Source organism: Cavia porcellus, unplaced genomic scaffold (assembly GCF_034190915.1).
Source record: "Cavia porcellus strain 051 isolate PalLab524CR breed Dunkin Hartley unplaced genomic scaffold, mCavPor4.1 scaffold_10, whole genome shotgun sequence".
Classification (NCBI taxonomy): domain Eukaryota; kingdom Metazoa; phylum Chordata; class Mammalia; order Rodentia; family Caviidae; genus Cavia; species Cavia porcellus.
The window spans coordinates 32,187,618-32,206,573 of record NW_026947493.1 but is presented as its reverse complement, the minus strand read 5'-3'; the positions used below and the strand labels follow the sequence as shown (position 1 = coordinate 32,206,573).

Genomic DNA, 18,956 nt, shown 5'->3' with positions numbered 1-18,956 from the left:
AAACTGGACACGGACCCCGTTGCCATGGCACATGCCCTGAATACCAGCACTCTGGGACGCTGACACAGGAAGATTAAGAGTTGGACCTCAGTCTGAGCGACTAAACCATTTAGTAAGATCCGGTTTCGAAACTTAAAAATTTTACAGGTTGGGGATGTAGATCTGTATGAAGACCCTAGTTCGATCATCCCTAGTGCTGCAAAACATGAAGAAAATAATAAAATAAATAGAGCCTCAGAAACAGAAGGAATATCAGGCCAGGCTGAGGTTTAATTATCCCTCACAGGAAGACATGACCATAGCATGCGTTTCTAGGAGCGGCAGAGATCTTTCCAGATGCTAATCCCGATCCCGCACTTCTGGGCCTGGACGTCCTCTAAGGCGATTGCCAGTCCCGTCCTTTCCAGGCACAGAGCCCCGTTTCCTCTGGCAGGAAGCTAACCTCAAGCCGGCTTTGGGGATGGCATGGAAACCCGAGGCCGCGCTGCAACGCTCCTCGGTCCCTTTCTAACTCTCTTGGCCTCCTCAGAGCAGAGATGCTACCCGAGACCCTGGTGGGTGCAAAGCCCAGTGGCGCCGGCACACAGCGTGTGCTCGGTGACGGGAACCGAGCCCGAGCCTCCGGCCCGTGGCCCCAGTGCAGCCGCGGCTCAGGGGCTGCAGCGCCGCCGCCCACGCCTGCGCCGCTGTGCGCGCTTCCGGGCGGAACCTGGGCGCCGCTGACTAGAATCGAGCTGCCGGGGTCCGGCTGCGCCTGATAATAACTTTGCATCTAGGTATTGCGCGTGGAGCAGGAGGCGGAGAAGCTGGCGTGGGAGCGCCGGCCCCTGTACGTGCGGACCAGACTTTTCTGTCGGAGGACGCGGGTGGGCGCACTGCGCCTTTAAGAGCGCAGCGCGGCGGCGGCGGCGGCGGCGGAGGCGGCCAGGTGAGCGACAGCGGCGGAGTGGGGTGCAGGGTCCCGGAGCTCCCTGCCCCCGTCGGGCTGCAGCCCGCGGTGCCGGGCGTCGGAGGGTCGGAGGCGGCGATCCCGGCCAGGGGGACGCGAGGGCGGGCAGGGCTGCACCGGCCCGGGCTCCGCCGCGCCGGTCTCCCGCGCCCCTGCATCCCCGGGCCGGAGCCGGGGCCCCGCCAGCATCTCGGCTTCCCGTGACATCCCGCGGCCGCGGCGGGCAGGGGAGGCTGCAGGGAGTGGGGGTTAGTCGCGTGGACCCCAGGGTGAGGGATGGGGCGGTCGTGTTGGGGACCTCGTCGTGCCCAGGAATTGGGAGTAGAAGAAGGAGACCTAGGAGGCGCCTGTCCCAGCCTTACCCGGAGGCCAGCAGGAGATAGTGGTCCCCTGTCCTGCCCAGAAGGGTCAGATAGCTGGCTGCACCTGGATGGAAGTTAGTTTCTAATTCACAATAGGTGGCATAGAGTAAGCAAGTTCTGGGTGCTTGGTCTTGTTCTAGGCGCCTTAAAAAGATCACCCCTTGGAGCCTAGAGGTTTATGTGCCTTGTAATCCCAGCACTCCGGGAGGCTGAGGTAGGTGAACTGCAAATTCAAGTCCAGCCTGGATAATTTAATGACTTTAACAAGACCTTGTCTCAAAATTAAAAAGGACCTGGGATGTAGCTCAGTGAAAAGGCCCGGGGTTCCATTCCTGGGACTGGGGGAGAGATGAAAAAGATCACCTGCCTTGCTCACAGCAGCCCCCAGGGGGTTGGGGGGAAATGTGGGGTGGCCTCTTTCCAGGACATGGTGACTCTAACCTCAGACTTAGTCTGATCACTTCCTACTGGACTTTTTACCCAGTTTTTGTTGTTGTTGTCGTTTTGTCTTTTTGAGACAAGAGTCTCTCTATACAGTTCAGGCTGGCCTTGAGCTCACTTTGTAGCTCAGGCTGGTCTGGAACTCACAATGATCCTCCTACCTCAACTTCCCAAATGCTGGGGTTACAGGCGTGAGCCACCATGCCTGCCTTTTTACCCAGTTTTGATTTAACATTTTTGTTGTTGTTGTTGTTGTTTTGTTTTTGTTTTTGTCTTTTTCCTTTTTATCGGTACCAGGGATCGAACTCACCACTGCCTGCTTGCAAGGCAGGCACTTATGCCGCTGAGCTAAATCCCCAGCCCAAATTTAACATTTTTACAATGTTGGAAATTAGAAACAAATAACTTGTGTTCTTAGCACTGATTTATTTTTCTAAAAATTAGCTTCTGGGACTGGGGATGTAATCAGTGGTAGAATGTTTGACACCATGTGTGAGGCACTGTGTTTATTCCCAGAGTTGCAAGGAAGAAGGAAAGAAAGATTGAAAACCAAACATGAAGTTCTCAGACAAGCATGAGGTCTTCCCTGCTGTCCTCAAAGAGACTGAGGCCCAAAGAGCAGAAGGAACTTGCCTGAGGCTATATAGGTGGACTAGGTCAGGGGCTGGCCCAAAAAAAGGACCCTGGGATGATGGTTCATGGGGTGCTCCCTGGGCTGCCTCTGCTGCTCTGGCCCTTTGGCTTAGGCCCTGGGGACCACCCCTCCCGCTTCCTTTGCTGTAGCCCAGGCAAGCGAACATGCCTCTTCCCCCTGTGAATGCCCTCCCAGGCGGTTCTGATGTCTCCTGCCCCAAGAAGTGCTTATCGGGTACTCCTCCATGGGTGCTCCTCCAGGGCCACTCCCAGTTTGTGGCCTGCCCCACCAAGTGGGAGGCACTGCCCCTTGGGTGCAGCTGTGCTGGAGGAGGAGGAGTGCTTCCCAAGGCCTCACCTGCCTGGCCCAGCCCTAGGATGGAAAGAGAAGCACATGACAGGTGATTATGGCTTGTGACGTAAGAGTCGGCCCAGGGTTTTTGGGCCCTGCCACAGCTGGCTCCCTCACCAGGCTGCATCCCGATCACAGGAAGAAAACTGCCACCTGGTGCCCCCATTATAGTGCTGTGTTTGTTTCTGTCCAGAAACCAGACCTTTCTATCACTGAGGCAGCCCTGTCAGACATCTTCCCTCTACCACTTGTTGTCTGTGTGGCCTTAGGCAAGATCCCTTACCCTGTGAGCTTCGGTGTTGCTGAACCTGCTTCAGAGAACAGTGATGATTCTTAAATAAAATGATGCAGGGGGCCTTCATAACAGCATTAGCTGTTACGAAAAGCAGTGATGATGGACCATGGCCATGCAGTACAGAAGCTGTGTTAGACCATTAATAAACAGCTCATGTTGCCTGTTCTTAGGGGTGAGAAAGGGAGTTCAAGTCAAGCAAAAGTATGTGTGTGTGTGTGTGTGTATGTGTGTGTTTGTGTGTACACACATGCACTCAGATTTACAAAGCTTTTTTTAAAAAAACTCTTAAGCTATCCTTTACCTTTACCCTAAGAAACAGAGTGGAAGCCAGATATGGTGGTCCATGCTTATAATCTCAGCATTACAGAGGTTGAGGCAGGAGGATTACTGGAAGTCTGAGGCTGGTCTAAGCTACATAGTGAGTTTAAGACTAGCCCCAAGTACATAGTGAGACCCTGTCTTAAATAAACGAACAGAGGTGACATTGACCTGGTTTTTTTTTTTTTTTTTTAGCTTTTTAATTTTATGAGCTATGGATTCCCTGAGTATCTGCACACTCATTCTGAGTGTGGGAATCTTATTTGGGCAATTAAAATTATGAAACATTATCTGAACAGAATGACCTTAGTGTACAGTGTGTTTTGGTCTAAGCCTGTCCTAGGGGGAGACTTTAGAATCAGAGATTATCTTTGAATTTGGATGGAAGGAAAGTCAGGGTGAGTGTTACCACATTCACTGGCAAGCAGCTGAGAGTGGAAATATACTTTCACTGTGCCGTATTCCTTACAGAGCTCCTGCTTCTGAGTGACCAGATTGGTGACTGTGGTGAGGAGTGCAAGGAAAGAAGTCAGGGATGTCATCTCCAAACTAAGTGCCAGGAAGCACATCTGCAAGTTGGAAAACACTTACTTTAAAATTTCTCCTAAACCAAGTCTTTACTGGAATAGATTAGAATCCCACTTGAGAGTTTAAAAGCTGTTTAGATATTTTAAGGCATAGATTTTTATAAATTTTACTTTCGAAAGCAATTTGGGAAGCTCTAGAAGTCTTATTTCTGTGACTGTAGGGTCCGAAACGTGATCACTAGCTATGTTAGAAATGAATTAAAATTAAATAAGATTGAGCTGGGGATGTAGCTCAGTGGCACAGCACTTGTGCCTGGCAGGTGATTCCTGGTACAGAGAGAGGAGAGAAGAGGAGAAGTGGGGGTGGGGAGGGGAGGGGAGAGCCAGAGCAAAAGAGAGAGAGAAAGGAAAGAAGAAAGCTGGAAGTTAAGTTCTTCACATTTTAAACGCTTGGTAGCCACATGTGTCCAGGGCAAGGTACCTTAACTGTGAGCTTCAGCAATGAACAGCAAATAGAGACCATTTCCACCTCCACAGAAAGCTCTGGGAGACAGCACTGCTGATGGTAGAGTGTCGGGAAAGCCACTTGATAATGGGGTTAAGTTGTGTTTGGCAAGGCCAAGATGGAGCTTACCAGGGATGTTTCGTCCCTGGTATGGGGAGGTTGATAGAATTTCTTGGCCTCATTTCAGCTGTCCCTGGTTCTTACCACTGCTGGAGTCTGAGGATGAGGGAGAGGGTGGGATACAGGAGATGTCCCAGCCCTGTTTCTTCACCCCAGCTGCGTGGTAGAACCATGTAGGGGCCATCTTAAAAACACTTACCAGAGCTGTGCCCCAGAGCATCTGCCAGGGATGGGGAGGCCCAGGGATGTGGAGGCCATCAATGGCAGGTTTTAAAAAGCTCCCTGGGGAATTTTACTATGCACCTGTGAGTTGAGAACTGCCTTCAAGATTGAACTGAAACCAAAGTCCTAGAGGACTGGGAGGCAATTTTTCAGGGCAGATTTAGTGAATGGCTGTAATGTTTCTCACACTTTGCCCAGGAGACGGAGTCCAGAGTTCTCAGCAGGAGCCACTTTGTCTGTTTTTGGTTGTCATAGCTTAGAGGTAGCATCAGTAGAGACCAGAAGTGCTGCAAAGCCTCTAACCCACAGGGCAGCCCCCAATAAAGAGTTATATGGTCCCCAAAGTGACTCGGGTCATGGTCAGGAAACCTGATCTGGATCTGATTTGCACAGAGTTCAAATTCTTTCGGACCTTGAATGTACCTGCATCTCCTGAAAAGATGGAGGGTTTCTCCCAGACCAGGCACTTTAGGGCCTTTGGGAGCACATTCAGGCTTTCCGTCTCAGCCCATGGAGTGTCACTGCCTCCCCAAGGCTGGATCAGCTGGCTTTGTCCCGGGCTTCCTGATGGTGCCCTGGTGCTGTGCCAGGGAAACTGCTGAGTCAGGGGAGCAGAGAGCAGGCAAAGGCTCCTGCCAAGGTCTCTCTGCTGAAGGCTGGGATCCGGGGCCTGTTAAGTGATTAGCTAAGGTCACAACAGCTTTTGTGAGAGGCAGTTTCAGAAGCTCTGGCTGCTTGGCTTTGGCATAGTGCTGCTTGTGATGTGCCTGGACTAGGAATCCAGCCCTGTGTGTGAGGGTTTGTGGATACTGAGCCATAGGTTGCACTCAGAGCAGGAAGACAGCTGCACAGATCCTGCCCCAGTGTGGTCCAGCATCTGAACAGCCCCTGAGCAGAGAAGGGAAGGGGACAGAGGTGTGGCCAGGCTGCCTGACTGAGCTGTGCAGAGGGAGTGCCCAGTATGTGACAGTCACCATGGAGAGCTGTTTTCCCATACCATTTCAACTGGACCCCACACTGAGGTTCTCAAAGATGAAGTGACTTTTTTGTTTGTTTGTTTGTTTGTTTTCATTTTTTATCGGTACCAGGGATCGAACTCATGACTGCCTGCTTGCAAGGCAGGCGCTTATGCCACTGAGCTAAATCCCCAGCCCCATGAAGTGACTTTTCAAAAGACTGGTGGCTAGCCAGTGATGGGAGCAGGGATTGTGACCCAGAGTATTGAGGTGCAAAACAGAGCCCTCAGATGAGCATTGACAAGTGGGTCATGCAGCAGTAACAGGCAAAGCTTTCCAATAAGCTGGATCTCAAGCAGGAGAGAGAATCTGGAGGGGCAGAGGTGCCAGAGCCATGGAAGTGTGGAAGGGTCTGAGGGGTCTGGGAGTTCCAAATCAGTTGCAAAAAGACCTGGGTGGGGGGAGTTGGTGAATGATAGAAGAAAACGACACTTTAAAAATGGGCAGGTGCTGGGTCACCAGTGGCCTTGAGCCCCATGCTGAGAGCCACTGTGAGCATCTGGTGGTTGGGGCAGAGGAATAGAAAGTGGGTGACATTGGGCAGTTTGCTTAGCCTCTGTGGGTCCCAACTGCCCATCTAGACAGGAGCCTCTAGTAGTCCTGCTGTGATGAGAAGTGCTCACTGTGTTGGTGACATAGGACTGGCCAAGGAAGGACAGGCCTGCTTGAATACTAGCAAGGTATATGACTCCTCACTTTTGCACCCAAGTCTATTCAGTGGCTGAAGGGACCGGTCACTTCTCCATCTGAGAAGGCGGTTGCATGTTGACGGAAAGCTTGTTTGGTGTTTACCAAGTGCCCACCAAGAGCAAGGACAGTGAGTGTTAAGGGTTACAACAGATGCAGAGATGTGGTCTCACTTGTCTAGGGTTTGCAGCCTCGTAGGGCACAGCCAGTGTTCTCACCATGAACCACAGATTACAGGGGCCACGAGGAGCAAGTGTTAATTCAGAACTGGGTGGCAGGGAGGGTGAATTGGAGGTTGCTCAGGGTTTGAGGCAGGGCTAAATGAGGGAGCCAACCTTTGTTCTGCCAAGAACAGGGTTTTTTGCTTTATTGTTGTGACCTGGAGATGCCTGATACATGTTAGGCAAGTGCTCTACTGCCAAAGTGATATCCCCAGCCCTTTTTATTTTGAGCCAGTCTTGCTAACTTGCTTAGCCTGGCATCAAACTTGTGATCCTCTTAGCTCTGCCTCCTGAGTAGTTGGAATTTTCTTACAGGTAAAGAAAGAGAGAATTAACAGGTCAGTTCAGGTACAGTCACCAGAGGGTCCTACTAGCATATATCATACCTGGACCCCCATAGTTGCCAGTTTGTAGATGGGAACCGGAAGTTTTCATGCCAGGGAAATACTCACTTTGGACTTGCCATATCGGATCATGTGCTTCCTCCCCTGGCAGCCATCCAAGCTCTGGCAGCATCTGTACTGTGTTCATCTGTCTCTCCCAGGCCAGAAGACATTTTAAGACGAGCAGTGGACAGGAAAATAGTAACTCCTGCAAAAGGGGCAGGTTTCACAAAAGTGACTGATGGAGAACTGCTACAGTTACATGTCAGAACCATCCTAGGATATGGCAATGTGAGTCTTGTCACCGCCTGAGAAGGAGTGAGCTCCCCTTCAAAGCAGAGCCTGAGAACTCAGAGAATTAAGAGAACTGAGAAATGAGAAATTAAGAATTGAGAAATGCATTTTCTAAGAAAAGAAAAATGGCCTCTTCCTAATAGCACCATGGTAACCAAACGTTAATGGGGAGGGCTTTGCACACTGTGTTTAGTATGTGTTGTTATTTTTACAATATGCAGTTTTGATTTTTGTTTTATTTACTTGGCTAAAGTTCCAAACAAAGCTGTGTTCTACTCTGAACAGTGAAATTTCAAGGATGGCTTTGCCACATGCCCCTTTTTGCACTCATTTTCCTGGCACCTTACCTAGGGTGGAATTCTAGGCAAAGAGCAGAGAATGCTAGATTTGATGCCAGAAGCTGGAAATGGCTTCCTAAAATCTGGCCCCCTTAAATCTTGGCAGCTACTTATTACTAATGTCCCTTTACCTTTGTTTATGCCGGCTTTGTTCCTGTAGTTAGACGATGCTATAGGTCTTTTAAGATGTAAAATCCTCTTTAATCTCCTAACTGTTCCTCTTGTTTATTTTATAAGTGCAAGTTTAGGTAGCAGAAGAATGTTTTTGGAGACCCAGGTTCTATTTCAGGCCTGTAATAGCACACCCATGTACAGGGCTATTTTAACTCCTTTTAGTCATCTGAAAGATAATCTTTATGTAATGTGCTTTCTAGCACTTTGCTTTGAGGAAGATGAAAGCTTGTAATGACTATAGAGTCCATGCAGGTGAAGGCTCAGGTGGCTTTTTGCTTCTGTCCTATCAAGCGGAAGGCTGGCTTGTACTTTAGCAATGTGGTCTCGTCTTCAACATGGTTTTCAGCAGGTGGTTATTTCAGACCATCGCGGCCCACATCTTGGCCCAAAGAGATGTTTTCAAACTGCTCCACGAGGTCAAGGCTTCTGACACACATTTCACTGCTTCTTCTTGGTCACTTTGCTTCTGGAAAAGCCATGCCACAAGGCACACAAGCTGCTGCCCCAGCGAGCCCCTGACTGATCTCCTGCCCTTCCCTCCTCTTCCTGTCACCTGTCAAGAATCAGGCAGTAGGATTTCCCCATTCCGCTCCTCCGCCTCTGGGTTTGTGCTTTCTGCCAGAAGGCAGGTGGGCTAGCTGTTTCTTGAACCAGAACTCTTGAGGGGAACCTGCTGCTGGTACCATAAAGCAGGATGGTGCTCAGTCTTCTCCCAGAATCACAAAGAGGATAGGAATTTATGGCTTATGGACAGCTGTATGATTCCAGGGTGGAAAACTATTATCTTCTACTATAGACTTTCATGATAGTTCTATCATGAACTTTGAGCCAAAGATCTTGCTGAGTTGACTTAAACCTCAGGCCAATCACAGAGGGCAGGGTCTCCCAATCTTCAAATGTTATTAACCAAGCCATCCAGCTGATGTGTGGAGATGAAGGGATTTTCCCCCGATAGCATCTACATTCCTATTTCTTCTCTTGTGAGAATCTACAGTTTGATTACTGTCCTTCATTCCCTTTGAAGCTAGCGTAGAGTGTGTGATCAGCCAGCAGTTTGGTTTTGTAGTGACAGTGTCTGTGATAGCCACAAGCTGCATGTCACTGTGGAGCCGTTGACATGTGACATGTAGCTGAGGAACAAAGTTAAAATTTTATTTCATTGTGGTTACCTTACATTTAAATAGTTACCAGATGCTGGTGGCTACCCTTGGAAAATGTGTAGATAGACCATTTTAATTGAGCTGTTGATACTGTCTTTTTTCTTTCTTTTTCAGCTTGAAAGATTAGAAAGAGGGCCTCACAGGGCTGGGGATTTAGCTCAGCAGCATAAGCGCCTGCCTTGCAAGCAGGCAGTTGTGAGTTCAATCCCTGGTACCGATAAAAAGGAAAAAGACAAAAAAAAAAAAAAAAAAAGAGGGCTTCACATATGCTCGGCAACCTCTCTGGCACTGAGCTCCATCTCTGGCCCTCTATGTTTTAATTAGATTTAAACATCCACATTTGTATATGGTTGCAATTCGAAAGCCACAAAGGAGGAGTAGTGAAAATGCACTCGTCTCTGCCCCAGATTCCATTCCCAGAGCAGCCACTGCTGCCAGTTTCCTGAGCATCCACCTAGAAAGGTCTCGTACATGTGTAACATAATCTCTCGCTGTCTTTGTTAATGCAAGAGCTTTTTTTGGCGATAGTAATGGGCCTTGAGATTTTCACCCACAGGGAGCAGAAGGGCTGGCTGTCTTGTATTTATTTATAGTGACTGCATACAGTACTCCTGGAAAGTTGCACCATCGTGTACTTACCAGGTCCCCTGTAGTAGGTCCAAGCGTTTATTATGGTATAGACAATATCGTAATTAAAAACGCTGCACAAACATGTTTCTGTGTATGTAACTACAAGTAAATGCGTAGAAGGAAAGCATCTTGGTAGGTTAAGGGTAGGTGTGTTCTGTGTTTGCCACACATTTCACCAGTTGCCCTGTGGAGTTTGGATTGGTGTGTGACGTGTGGTGAGAGCCTCTCGGTCCACCTGCCCTCGGCCACACAGATGCTAGGCTTGTTCTTTGCCAGTGTAGTCAGTGAAGTCCATCATCAACCCAAAGACTTCATTTGCCTGTCTCATTGTAACTGTGTTGTACACCTTTTTATATGTTTAAGAGTCATTTCTGCTCCCTTTCTGCTGTTATCTGTTCAGTCCATTTGTTTATTAGTCTGCTGGAAGAAGCCTTTCAGACATTAAGTAAATGAGTCCTGAACCTCTGATATGTGATGGCTTTGGTGGTAGAGGGGAGATATTGGGGGTGGGGGTTGAAGCCAGGGCTTTCACACTGAGCCGCGTCCCAAACCATTTTTATTTTTTATTTTGAGAAAGAGTCTCCCTAAGTTGCTGAATTACTCAGGTGCTATACCCTAGCTCTGCCTCCCAGAGTGCTGGGATGATAGGCATATGCTGCCAGGCCCAGTTTCTTGTCTTGACAAATTTTAATCACGTTTATGATGTCTCCAAGCAAATGTTTAAAAGGCAGTTTTATGCAGTCAACTTGTTACTTTTTTGTAGCAGTAATACCAAAATTGTTTTATAATTACAATGTTTTGCTATGCCTTCTGGTTTTTATCTTTCTAAGAAAAGCCTTCTCCAAAGAGATATTTTTAAAGGATTCTTAACAGTTGCAGACCTTTGATGGTTCTGTTTCTCAGAGTTGACGCTGACCAGTTCCAGAGTTGTGTGGCTTTGTGCCCCTTGCCTGTCTCCTGACAGTCCTGCTGCGGAGCCCCTGCTGTCTGCCCAGCCCTGATTCTGAGCTTGGTCACTCCGTAGCAGGATTGTCCTCCTTCCTCTTCCTACATTAGGAAAGCCTAGTGCACCTGGAGAAGGAGCACCCTGTGTCTTTATTTGAACATTTTTGCTGAGCTCAGAGTCCCCAGAGCCGTGTATCCCCAGAGCACCTCCATGCCCCTTGTTGTATTGTCTGTTTAGCCCGCCTGACTGCCTCTTGCCCTCTCACCTACTTTCTTCCTTGACCTCCTGAATCCCTTCCTAAGGCTGCCTCCTTATCTGAGAGGGCCTGCTCTCTGTGCACTTTTGCCTGATTGGGGAGGTGGCCCGAGGCAGAGGGCAGCTATAAAGCCACAGGATGTGTGCACTGCTGTTTGTGCTAAAGAGGGTACTTTATTCATGTTGCCTTAGAAGAATTAATGCTTTGCCATTTTATTTGTGGTATTCTAGAGTCACATTTTCAGTTCCTGTCAGAGCCAGGAGCAGTTGGAAAAGAAAGCTGTGCTCTTTGACAAGTAAGTATGAATTTTTAGCACCATAAATCACCCCACAAAGCCAGCCCCTCAGGAACCTGGGCCTGCCACCTGGGTGAACTCCCTCTCTTTGGTCTACCACGGAGGTGACTCCCTGGTCTCAGTCTACTGGAAGGGCAGGTGCCTGAAGGGTTTTAAACTACAATATACTCCAAAAGCCCCTGTAAACAGTTCTTAAGGAATGTGCCGCAGGCAGGGCCCTGATGTGGAGAAAGCCTGGAGGACATGGGAACTGGGGACTGCAGTGCTTTCCTCAAGCATGTGGACTGTGGCCTGCCCCAGGGGCAGAGCGGAGGTCATCAGGGAGCCAGGACAGCATGGCTCTGCACTGGAAGTGAACGGCAGGGGGGAGGACAGAGCAGGGAGCTCTGCAGGTCTGGCAAGGGCCGGGGAGATGGTTAGTTGGGGCAGAGGTGGTCAGGAAAGTCGGTTCTGAGATGAGTGGGACCATGCAGGATGGTTCACATTTTTATCGGCTAGACATTAGACCAGTGCAGTCCCTGCTGTGAACGGAAACAACTGCTTCCAGAGGTGCTGGTGGGATGATGCAGGATGTAAAGGATGAGCCTTTACAGAAACAGGGGCAGTGAGGCCCCTGTGTGCCGCAGAGGCAGTCCAGGTACTGACCAGTGGAAAGTCGCATTCCCGATGAGGCTTCTCTTCCCAGGCAACATTCGCAGTGAGTGTTGACCCAGCCTGGCCTAAGAGATTGCTTGCATGAGGCCTTTAAGTATAAATCCTCGGTGCTAGGTTGTCCACTGTGGTAGCTCCTATCTCAGGTGGGTAGTCAAGCATTGGAAAGGTGGCCTAGTAACTAACAGTTGAATTTCGGATTTTGTTTAATTTTATTGAACCTAAGGTTGAAGGGCCATTTGTCTAGAGTAGGACAGGTTGACTTTGGGGCTGGTGTCTCTCCAGCACTGCATAACTGGAGTGGTGAAAGGAGGAAGACTGGAAAATGCAGTCACCTCTGGCAGGCCTAGCTGATGGGGCACTGTTTGCAGAAGTCAGTGAGTCAGAAGCAGGGGAGAGATGAGTCTGAGATGGCTTAGGGCCTGTTGGGGGAGGGTCCTGCATTTAGAAAAGTCTGAAAAAGTCCTGTTAAGTGTGTTGGTTTTTAATTCCCTGCAAGTGAGAGTGGTGAAAGATGGAAGCCAGAAGAGAATTATGGAGCACATTGTAAGGGTGGGGTGTGTGGAGAGCATCATGGGAATATCCAGGGAAGAGAGTTAAAAGGGCATCATGGTACCCTGGCCGGGCATGCTCGGCTGCTGGCTCAGGGAGAACAGACTCAGCCTAGGAGCACTGAGACAAAGGCCACAAGGCAGGCAGCAGTGAGCACCTGTGGACAGTGACCCTGGGGCATTGACATTTGCTGTGAAGCCTGGGCTAGCTTAACTATCGTTTGGAAATTTCAGTGTAACTTTCTTTCCCCCTGTGATGGCGAAGACCACATGATAAGGAGTTAGGGCGCAGTTTCTCTAGTTACTTTGTCCCCCTGGTTCTGGGGCTTCCATGTCAGAGACCCTTTTCACTGTTACATGATTTTTAGCTCTTGCACTTTAGCAAGGTTTAAGGAATTACTCTTTTCAGGAAGTGACATCAGAGGTCAGTGTGATAAACGCAGCTCTAGTTGACAGCTGGGCATTGCACTCAGATTTCAAGAACATGGTGTCTTTCTGATGGGATGTTGTGGAGAGCAGTTTAAAAATGTTTTTGTCAGTACGTGTTCGCATTACATGATGATTACATCCCTTCTGTGGAGTTGGTACATGCACGTAACATACCTTATTTTCTCTTTAACCTCGGCCATCAAATTTTTTTTTTTTACAAAGGGACCAAAAACATAGGTTGTAGATCTCTCTTTACACATTTGAGGTTTTTAAGCTACTAGAGACTGAATCTAGGTCATAACACATTTCAGTTTCTTTTTTTTTTATCCTCTCTCCCTTCCCTTCCTTCTACCTCCTTCATTCACTTGATTCCTTTTCCATTTGAGAAAGATCTGTCTCCCTGCTTCCTATTATCTGTCTTTTATTTTGAGTTTCTCTTATATGTGGTATTTAAACCTGTATGTCTGATTTATTTCACATAACACTATGGTTTTAAGGTGCCTCCATTTTCCTACAGATGACTCAAGTGTGTCCTATTTATAGCCCAGTAACTACTCCATCGTGTATAACTACCACGTCTTCTGTACTCATTCATCTGTTGTGGACACACAGGCTGCTTCCAAGATTCAGCCATTATGAATTATGAATTGTGCCTCTGGAAACATGAGTAGGCTTGTATCACTGTAGTATGATGATGATGTATAACTCTTTAAGGAGTGGGATAGTGGGTCAAATGAAATTTCTAGTTTTAGTTTTTTAAGGGAAGAATTTTTATTTGTGCAATTGTCCACATCTCTATATAGCTGTAGCAACCAGTAGGAATAAAGAGTGAGCCAGTGGCAGCTTGTAAAGTTGTTAACATGTTGTTTGCTGTTGAAGCAGTTCCAGAGAAGTCTTGAACCTGTCCAGAGCACACTGCACCCTGTACCTTGTGCATAAATAACGTACAATAAATATCTGCTAGGAAAAGCATCACAGAGGCAAAGGGGCATAAACTCAGACCTATCTACCAATTGGTGTTGGAACTTGGTCCATTACCTTGGGGACATTTGTAACTTCTAAAGCCTCAGTTTTCACATTTTTAATCTGGGAGGAATATTTTCCTCTCACAGCACTAGGAGAGATCAAACAGAAGGATGTGTGTGCACCTCTGTGCAGGGCCTGGCACACAGAGTTCTCAGTGCATGGAAACAGTTACTCCTGAGTGTTGGCCTTGGGCGGTGATGGCCACGCCATTACAGTTCATGTGATTGCTACTGTGATCATTATTATCCTAGAGGGAGCAGGACTTGAGTTTGTCAGATTTGATGGGCTGTAAATAGATGTCTAGAGAGAAAGGCAGTCTTTCCTGATAGGGTTCTGTATTCTTGGATTTTTGCTTTATACTCTGAAAACTTAAGATTGGAATATAGGATCCCCAGTTTTCAAAGTCAGTAAGAACAGTAGAATAAAATTGTAAAGTGTTCTTCATGACTCCTAGCCCCACACTAAACTGCAGTGTCTGGGTCTCTCGACATACCTCTCTATCCACTGAGTCTTTGCCCCTGTGTTCAGAGACAAAGGCCCCTCCTGCCCAGCTGGTGGCCCCCATCTAGGTGGACAGTGTACTGCTCTGTCTGGTGTCACCACAGCCCGCTCCTTCCTGACATTACTGTATGTCATGCTGTGCTGTGGGTGCCTGGGGCACTCAGCTGATCCCCAGATATGTAAAGAGTGCTGTCTTTTCAGTTTACTAAGTCAGATAACAGTGAATGTTATCAAGCAGCAGATATTTGCTAGGTACTGTTCTAGCTTCTTGGAAAACATAATAGTGGACAAGATTCTTGGGAGGGCAAGCCAGCTACACCAGTTTTCTGGCATGATTTCAGAAAAGACACAGAGTAGCAGAGAACAGATTTGGTTGAATGTTCTTGTTTAATGGATCAGGAGATCAACTTCTCACAGCAGATGTGTGTAAGAGCCAGGTGCAAGAGCCTCCTCTTAGCACTTTTTAAAAACTCCTTTTTGCTTAAAGTTACTTTTAAAATTAATTCACATCTGTAAATCATTTGAAAGTATCCATAAAATAAATGAAAAGGAACAGTATTCCTAATTGGTTAATACCTGTAAGAGGCCCCAGGCTCACAGAGTTAAGATGATCGGCCTGAGGGTTGCTTGTGTGTGTGTGGATGTCTGTGTCTGTGTGTCTGGGTGGTGCTGGTGATTGAATCCAGGGCCTTCACACTGGACTATATCCCCTGTCCTTTTTCATTTTTCATTTTGAGACAGGATCTTGCAGAGTCGTTTATTTTCCAGGTTAGGTGCAAACTGGCCTTCCTCCTGCCGCAGCCTCCCAGAGGGCTGGGATTACAGGCCTGTCCCACCATGTCCACCTGACGATTGTTCTTTGACTTGAGCAGGATTAAAACTGGAATACATCATAGTATGTATATCAGTATTTTCCAGTGCTGCTGCCCTGAAGCGTGGCTTGATGTTTACCTGATAGTCGTCGTCAGTTTCACGCAGTTTGTGTTTTAGTCCTTGTGATTTTCAGTCACTGATGAGCCCTGGTGCATAGGGCTTTGGTTTTTCTGTCTCCAGGCTGTGGGCATGTGGAATATTCTGTTCATAAACACCAGCGGGCTGGCAAGCTGCCCAGAGGAAAGCTGGGTCAAGTCTTTTTTTAAGTGAAGGATGTTGCAGAGGTTGGAGTAATTGTCCATGATTTATCTGTGTAGAAAACGTTGCAGTCGGAAAGCTTAACTTGATTTGACCTTGTCAGGGAAAGTATGTGGGTTCTTTGTAGTAAGTCCAGCTTGCTAAATTGAGCATATCTAGGAAGGACTTTATTCCACTATTCACTGTCACATGGAACCCGATGGAACTGTCCTCAAAACCAAGTGACACCCTCAGCAAGCACCCACAAAGAGCATTTATTTTTTCACCATCATACCTTTATTTCAGAGCTGCCATTTCCAATGTCAGAGCCTTGACATGGATGGCTTTGGGCATGTGATGCTCTAACTTTGTTGTTGTTGTTGTTGTTGTTGTTTTTGTCTTTTTCCTTTTTATCGATACTGGGGATCAAACTCACGACTGCCTGCTTTCAAGGCAGGTGCTTATGCCGCTGAGCTAAACCCCCAGCCCCGATGCTCTAACTTTGGTCCAAAGGAACATCATGTAATGAACTCCCTGCAGCTAAGGATTACAAATTCACTGTAGACCTTCCTAAAGACTTTCCGTGATATGGGAGAGGTCTGGGAAGCCGACGGTTCCCATGATCATCTTCTCGTATGAGGTCCATGATGTTCAGATCTGTACAAATTCCTTGCCCTTGGCAATTCATTTGCTGCCCCTGTGATGGTGAGGCCTTTTAGTAGTGTACATTTTGCCCTGCATTTCATAGGTAATTCCTCCAGGGAGTTTTGTGACTACCGAAAGAGGAAAAATGTTAGGTTTCTGACAGCATCTTTGGGAATGGTTTTTCCTTTAAAACAGCTCAATAGCATTGAGTCCATTTTGTAACTTAATTTTCTGGCAGGCTAGGCATGGATCTGAGGGGTAGATGCAGGAAAAATGCACTACTCCTGCGTTACACCCATAACTCCTGTACCTGTGCTTTCGAACGTCAGCGCATGTGCAATACGTGTGTGTCTCGTACTGTGCAATACAATCCCATACACAAGAGAGAACATACATGACTGTCCCTACCCTTGGGAAACCTGGTTCTAGAAGGAGAAACAGTCTTGTTTCCTCCCAACTTATTGTGTTATTTTCAAGTAAATTATACACTTCCATGAAAGATAATTCAAAACATTTGAAAAGTGAAAAGCAAATCTCTTGTGTATCCCTGACACCAAGCCCTCTAGTTCTCTGCCTTAGGTGTAACCATTATCTCCAGGTTCTTGAGTATCCATCCAGTGTACCCTGGGATACAAACATTCATGTATAGGTGTATTTTTTCATTTATTTCTTTAAAGTTCCCTGTCCTGTTTATTTTTAAAAATTATAAATCTGTAGAAAAGTAAAGGACTAATACCATATAACCTTCACGTGGAATCCCTAGTGCTCAACATTTCATCCTGGTTTCCTTATTTCTTTCTTCCTAACCACACACATGTTACTTTTTCCTTCCTGAGCCTTTAGAGTGAGTAGCGGACCTGTACCTACATCTGTGTACAGTGTACGCTTCTGCACTGCAGCACAGGCTCCTGAGAACAGTGTCCCACCTGCACATGGCGTCAGCGCCCGAGCAGCACCATTACCCGGTGTCCAGGCTTGACTCAGAGTTCCCGGCTGTGTGCCTTAGAGTTCTGTCCTTTTAGACCCACGCCTGCTGGGGTCACCGTCGCACTGAACGGTCAGGCTATTAGTTCCCTCCTGATCTGCCCTACCTGTCCTCTTTCCTTCTGGTCCTCCACTTTTAAAAGGAGGCAACGTTAACAGAATCTCTCTCCAGCCCCTGCAGGCATTGGCCCATTCTCTCGCCCAGATGGACCTTGATGTGGTGAACATGTTTGTGATTGCTGGAGGGACGCTGGCCATCCCGATCCTGGCATTCGTGGCCTCCTTTCTCCTGTGGCCTTCAGCGTTGATAAGAATCTACTACTGGTAAGTTAATTACATAACTGGCCTTTTCAAGAACATGGTAATATTGTCAACAATGCTTATCCTATTTGGTGTTGGAATAAATGTTATGAAATTTTATTATGAAATGTTCAAACATAAAGAAAAGTTGAGCTGAGTGATGCACACCTGTGATCTCACACTTTGGGAGGCTGACACAGGAAGAGCACCCCAAGTTTGAGGCTAGCCTGGGCTAGACTGTGAGTTCAAGGTGAGCCTGAACTATATAGCAAGGCCCTGCCTCAAAAGTAAAATAACAAATAAATATTTTAAAAAATTAGAAAAAAATAAAACGTTTCCAGAATATCTGCTCTGCTCATACCGCCTTTGTTTGTGTCCTATCTGCAGACCACCTGGACTTTTGTATTTCCTGTAGATTGAGTCACTTCTCTGAAAACCTTTAATCTGTTTATTTAAAAAATGATTGGGGGCCAGGCATGCAGCTTAGTAGCCCATTGCCAGGCTGGAGTTCGATTCCTGGTTCCCCATACTTGCCATAAACAGTAAGTTAGTATTCAAACCGAATTTCAGCACGGTGACATTAAGCAGTCCATTCTAGCCTAAAAACGGCTGCCCCGAGGCCCTGCATCTGTGTTCTCCTTGTAGGGCGCCAGGAAACACAGCTGCCCTAAGAGAGTACCGCTTTGTGGGGTAAGGAGGTGAACAGAAAGTGCTTCCCCCTCCTGCGCATTCCCGACTTTCCACACCACTGCCTGCTTGCCACAGACAGTCACCCCGCTACCCGCTGGAAAGAACATTGAAACAGTCCTGAATGTTCCCTAAGGGAGCCCCAGGTTTGACCAGCGTGGGGGAGTTGGCGGGCATTTCTGCACCCAGAAGTGCTCAGCGGTGCCCTTTACTTGCCCTCTTTTTGGCTTCTTGCACTTTGCTAGAGTGTGGGATTTGTCACCAACCAGTTGGGCTCTAGTTCTTGAAAAGAAGCTAACTGAGCAGAGCAGCTTTCATCTCTCACTCTCTGTCCCTCTGGGTGTTGGGGAGATGATGACCCCTCAGAGAGTCACCCAGGACCCACCTTCACTGACAAAGCCAAACCTGCAACTTCGTAACTGCTACCGCCCCTGCAGCACGGGTCGCGGGAGTTCTGTGCCTGGGACCAGGGATCCTGGGTGGCCCCTGACCAGGGGTGGCTGCCGTTGTGTTCCTACCCTCATGGCTCTGCCTCAGCACCGTGGGCCACCACACTCAAATGCCATTCTCTATTCAGCAAACCAAGTGGGGGCAGAGTGCAGTTTACTGACATGGACTGAGGCCATGGATGTGGCTGTCCCAGAGGGTAGAGATAGAAAAGCCTCTTCTGCTCTCCTGCTGTGGAAACTAGCCTCAGTGCTGCTGTGGTCTCTGCCTCCTCCGTCCCCAGGCTGCTGAGGAGAGCACTTCAGTCGAGGTCACCCCTGAATATTTGGGGGTTTGGCTTTGTTTTATTTGCAGTGCTGTTTGTAGCTTATATGTGCTAGGAAATAGTTGATTTTTGAAAAGTTACTTCCTAGCAAATATTTCATTTTTATTGATTTCAAATTCACATAAAATTCACCATGTTAAAGCATACAGTTCATTGGTTTTCATATATTTACGGTG

General features: G+C 47.7%; 1 protein-coding gene across 3 annotated transcripts in view; it reads left to right on the top strand.

Annotated features, from left to right (window-relative positions):
- The first annotated feature begins 789 nt into the window (after positions 1–789).
- Abhd6 (abhydrolase domain containing 6, acylglycerol lipase) overlaps positions 790–18,956 on the top strand; it is a 39,882-nt gene continuing 21,715 nt past the window's right edge. Inside the window, exons 1-3 of one of the 3 annotated variants that reach the window (XM_013144108.3) lie at positions 790–928; positions 11,060–11,124; positions 17,194–17,345. In XM_013144108.3, coding sequence (XP_012999562.1) covers positions 17,227–17,345 — 119 coding nt within the window. In that variant the 5' untranslated portion in view covers positions 790–928; positions 11,060–11,124; positions 17,194–17,226. Of the gene's footprint in view, positions 929–1,046; positions 1,198–11,059; positions 11,125–17,193; positions 17,346–18,956 lie in introns of those variants that run through there. The other 2 variants (XM_005008271.4, XM_063257200.1) reach the window with 2 other exon arrangements.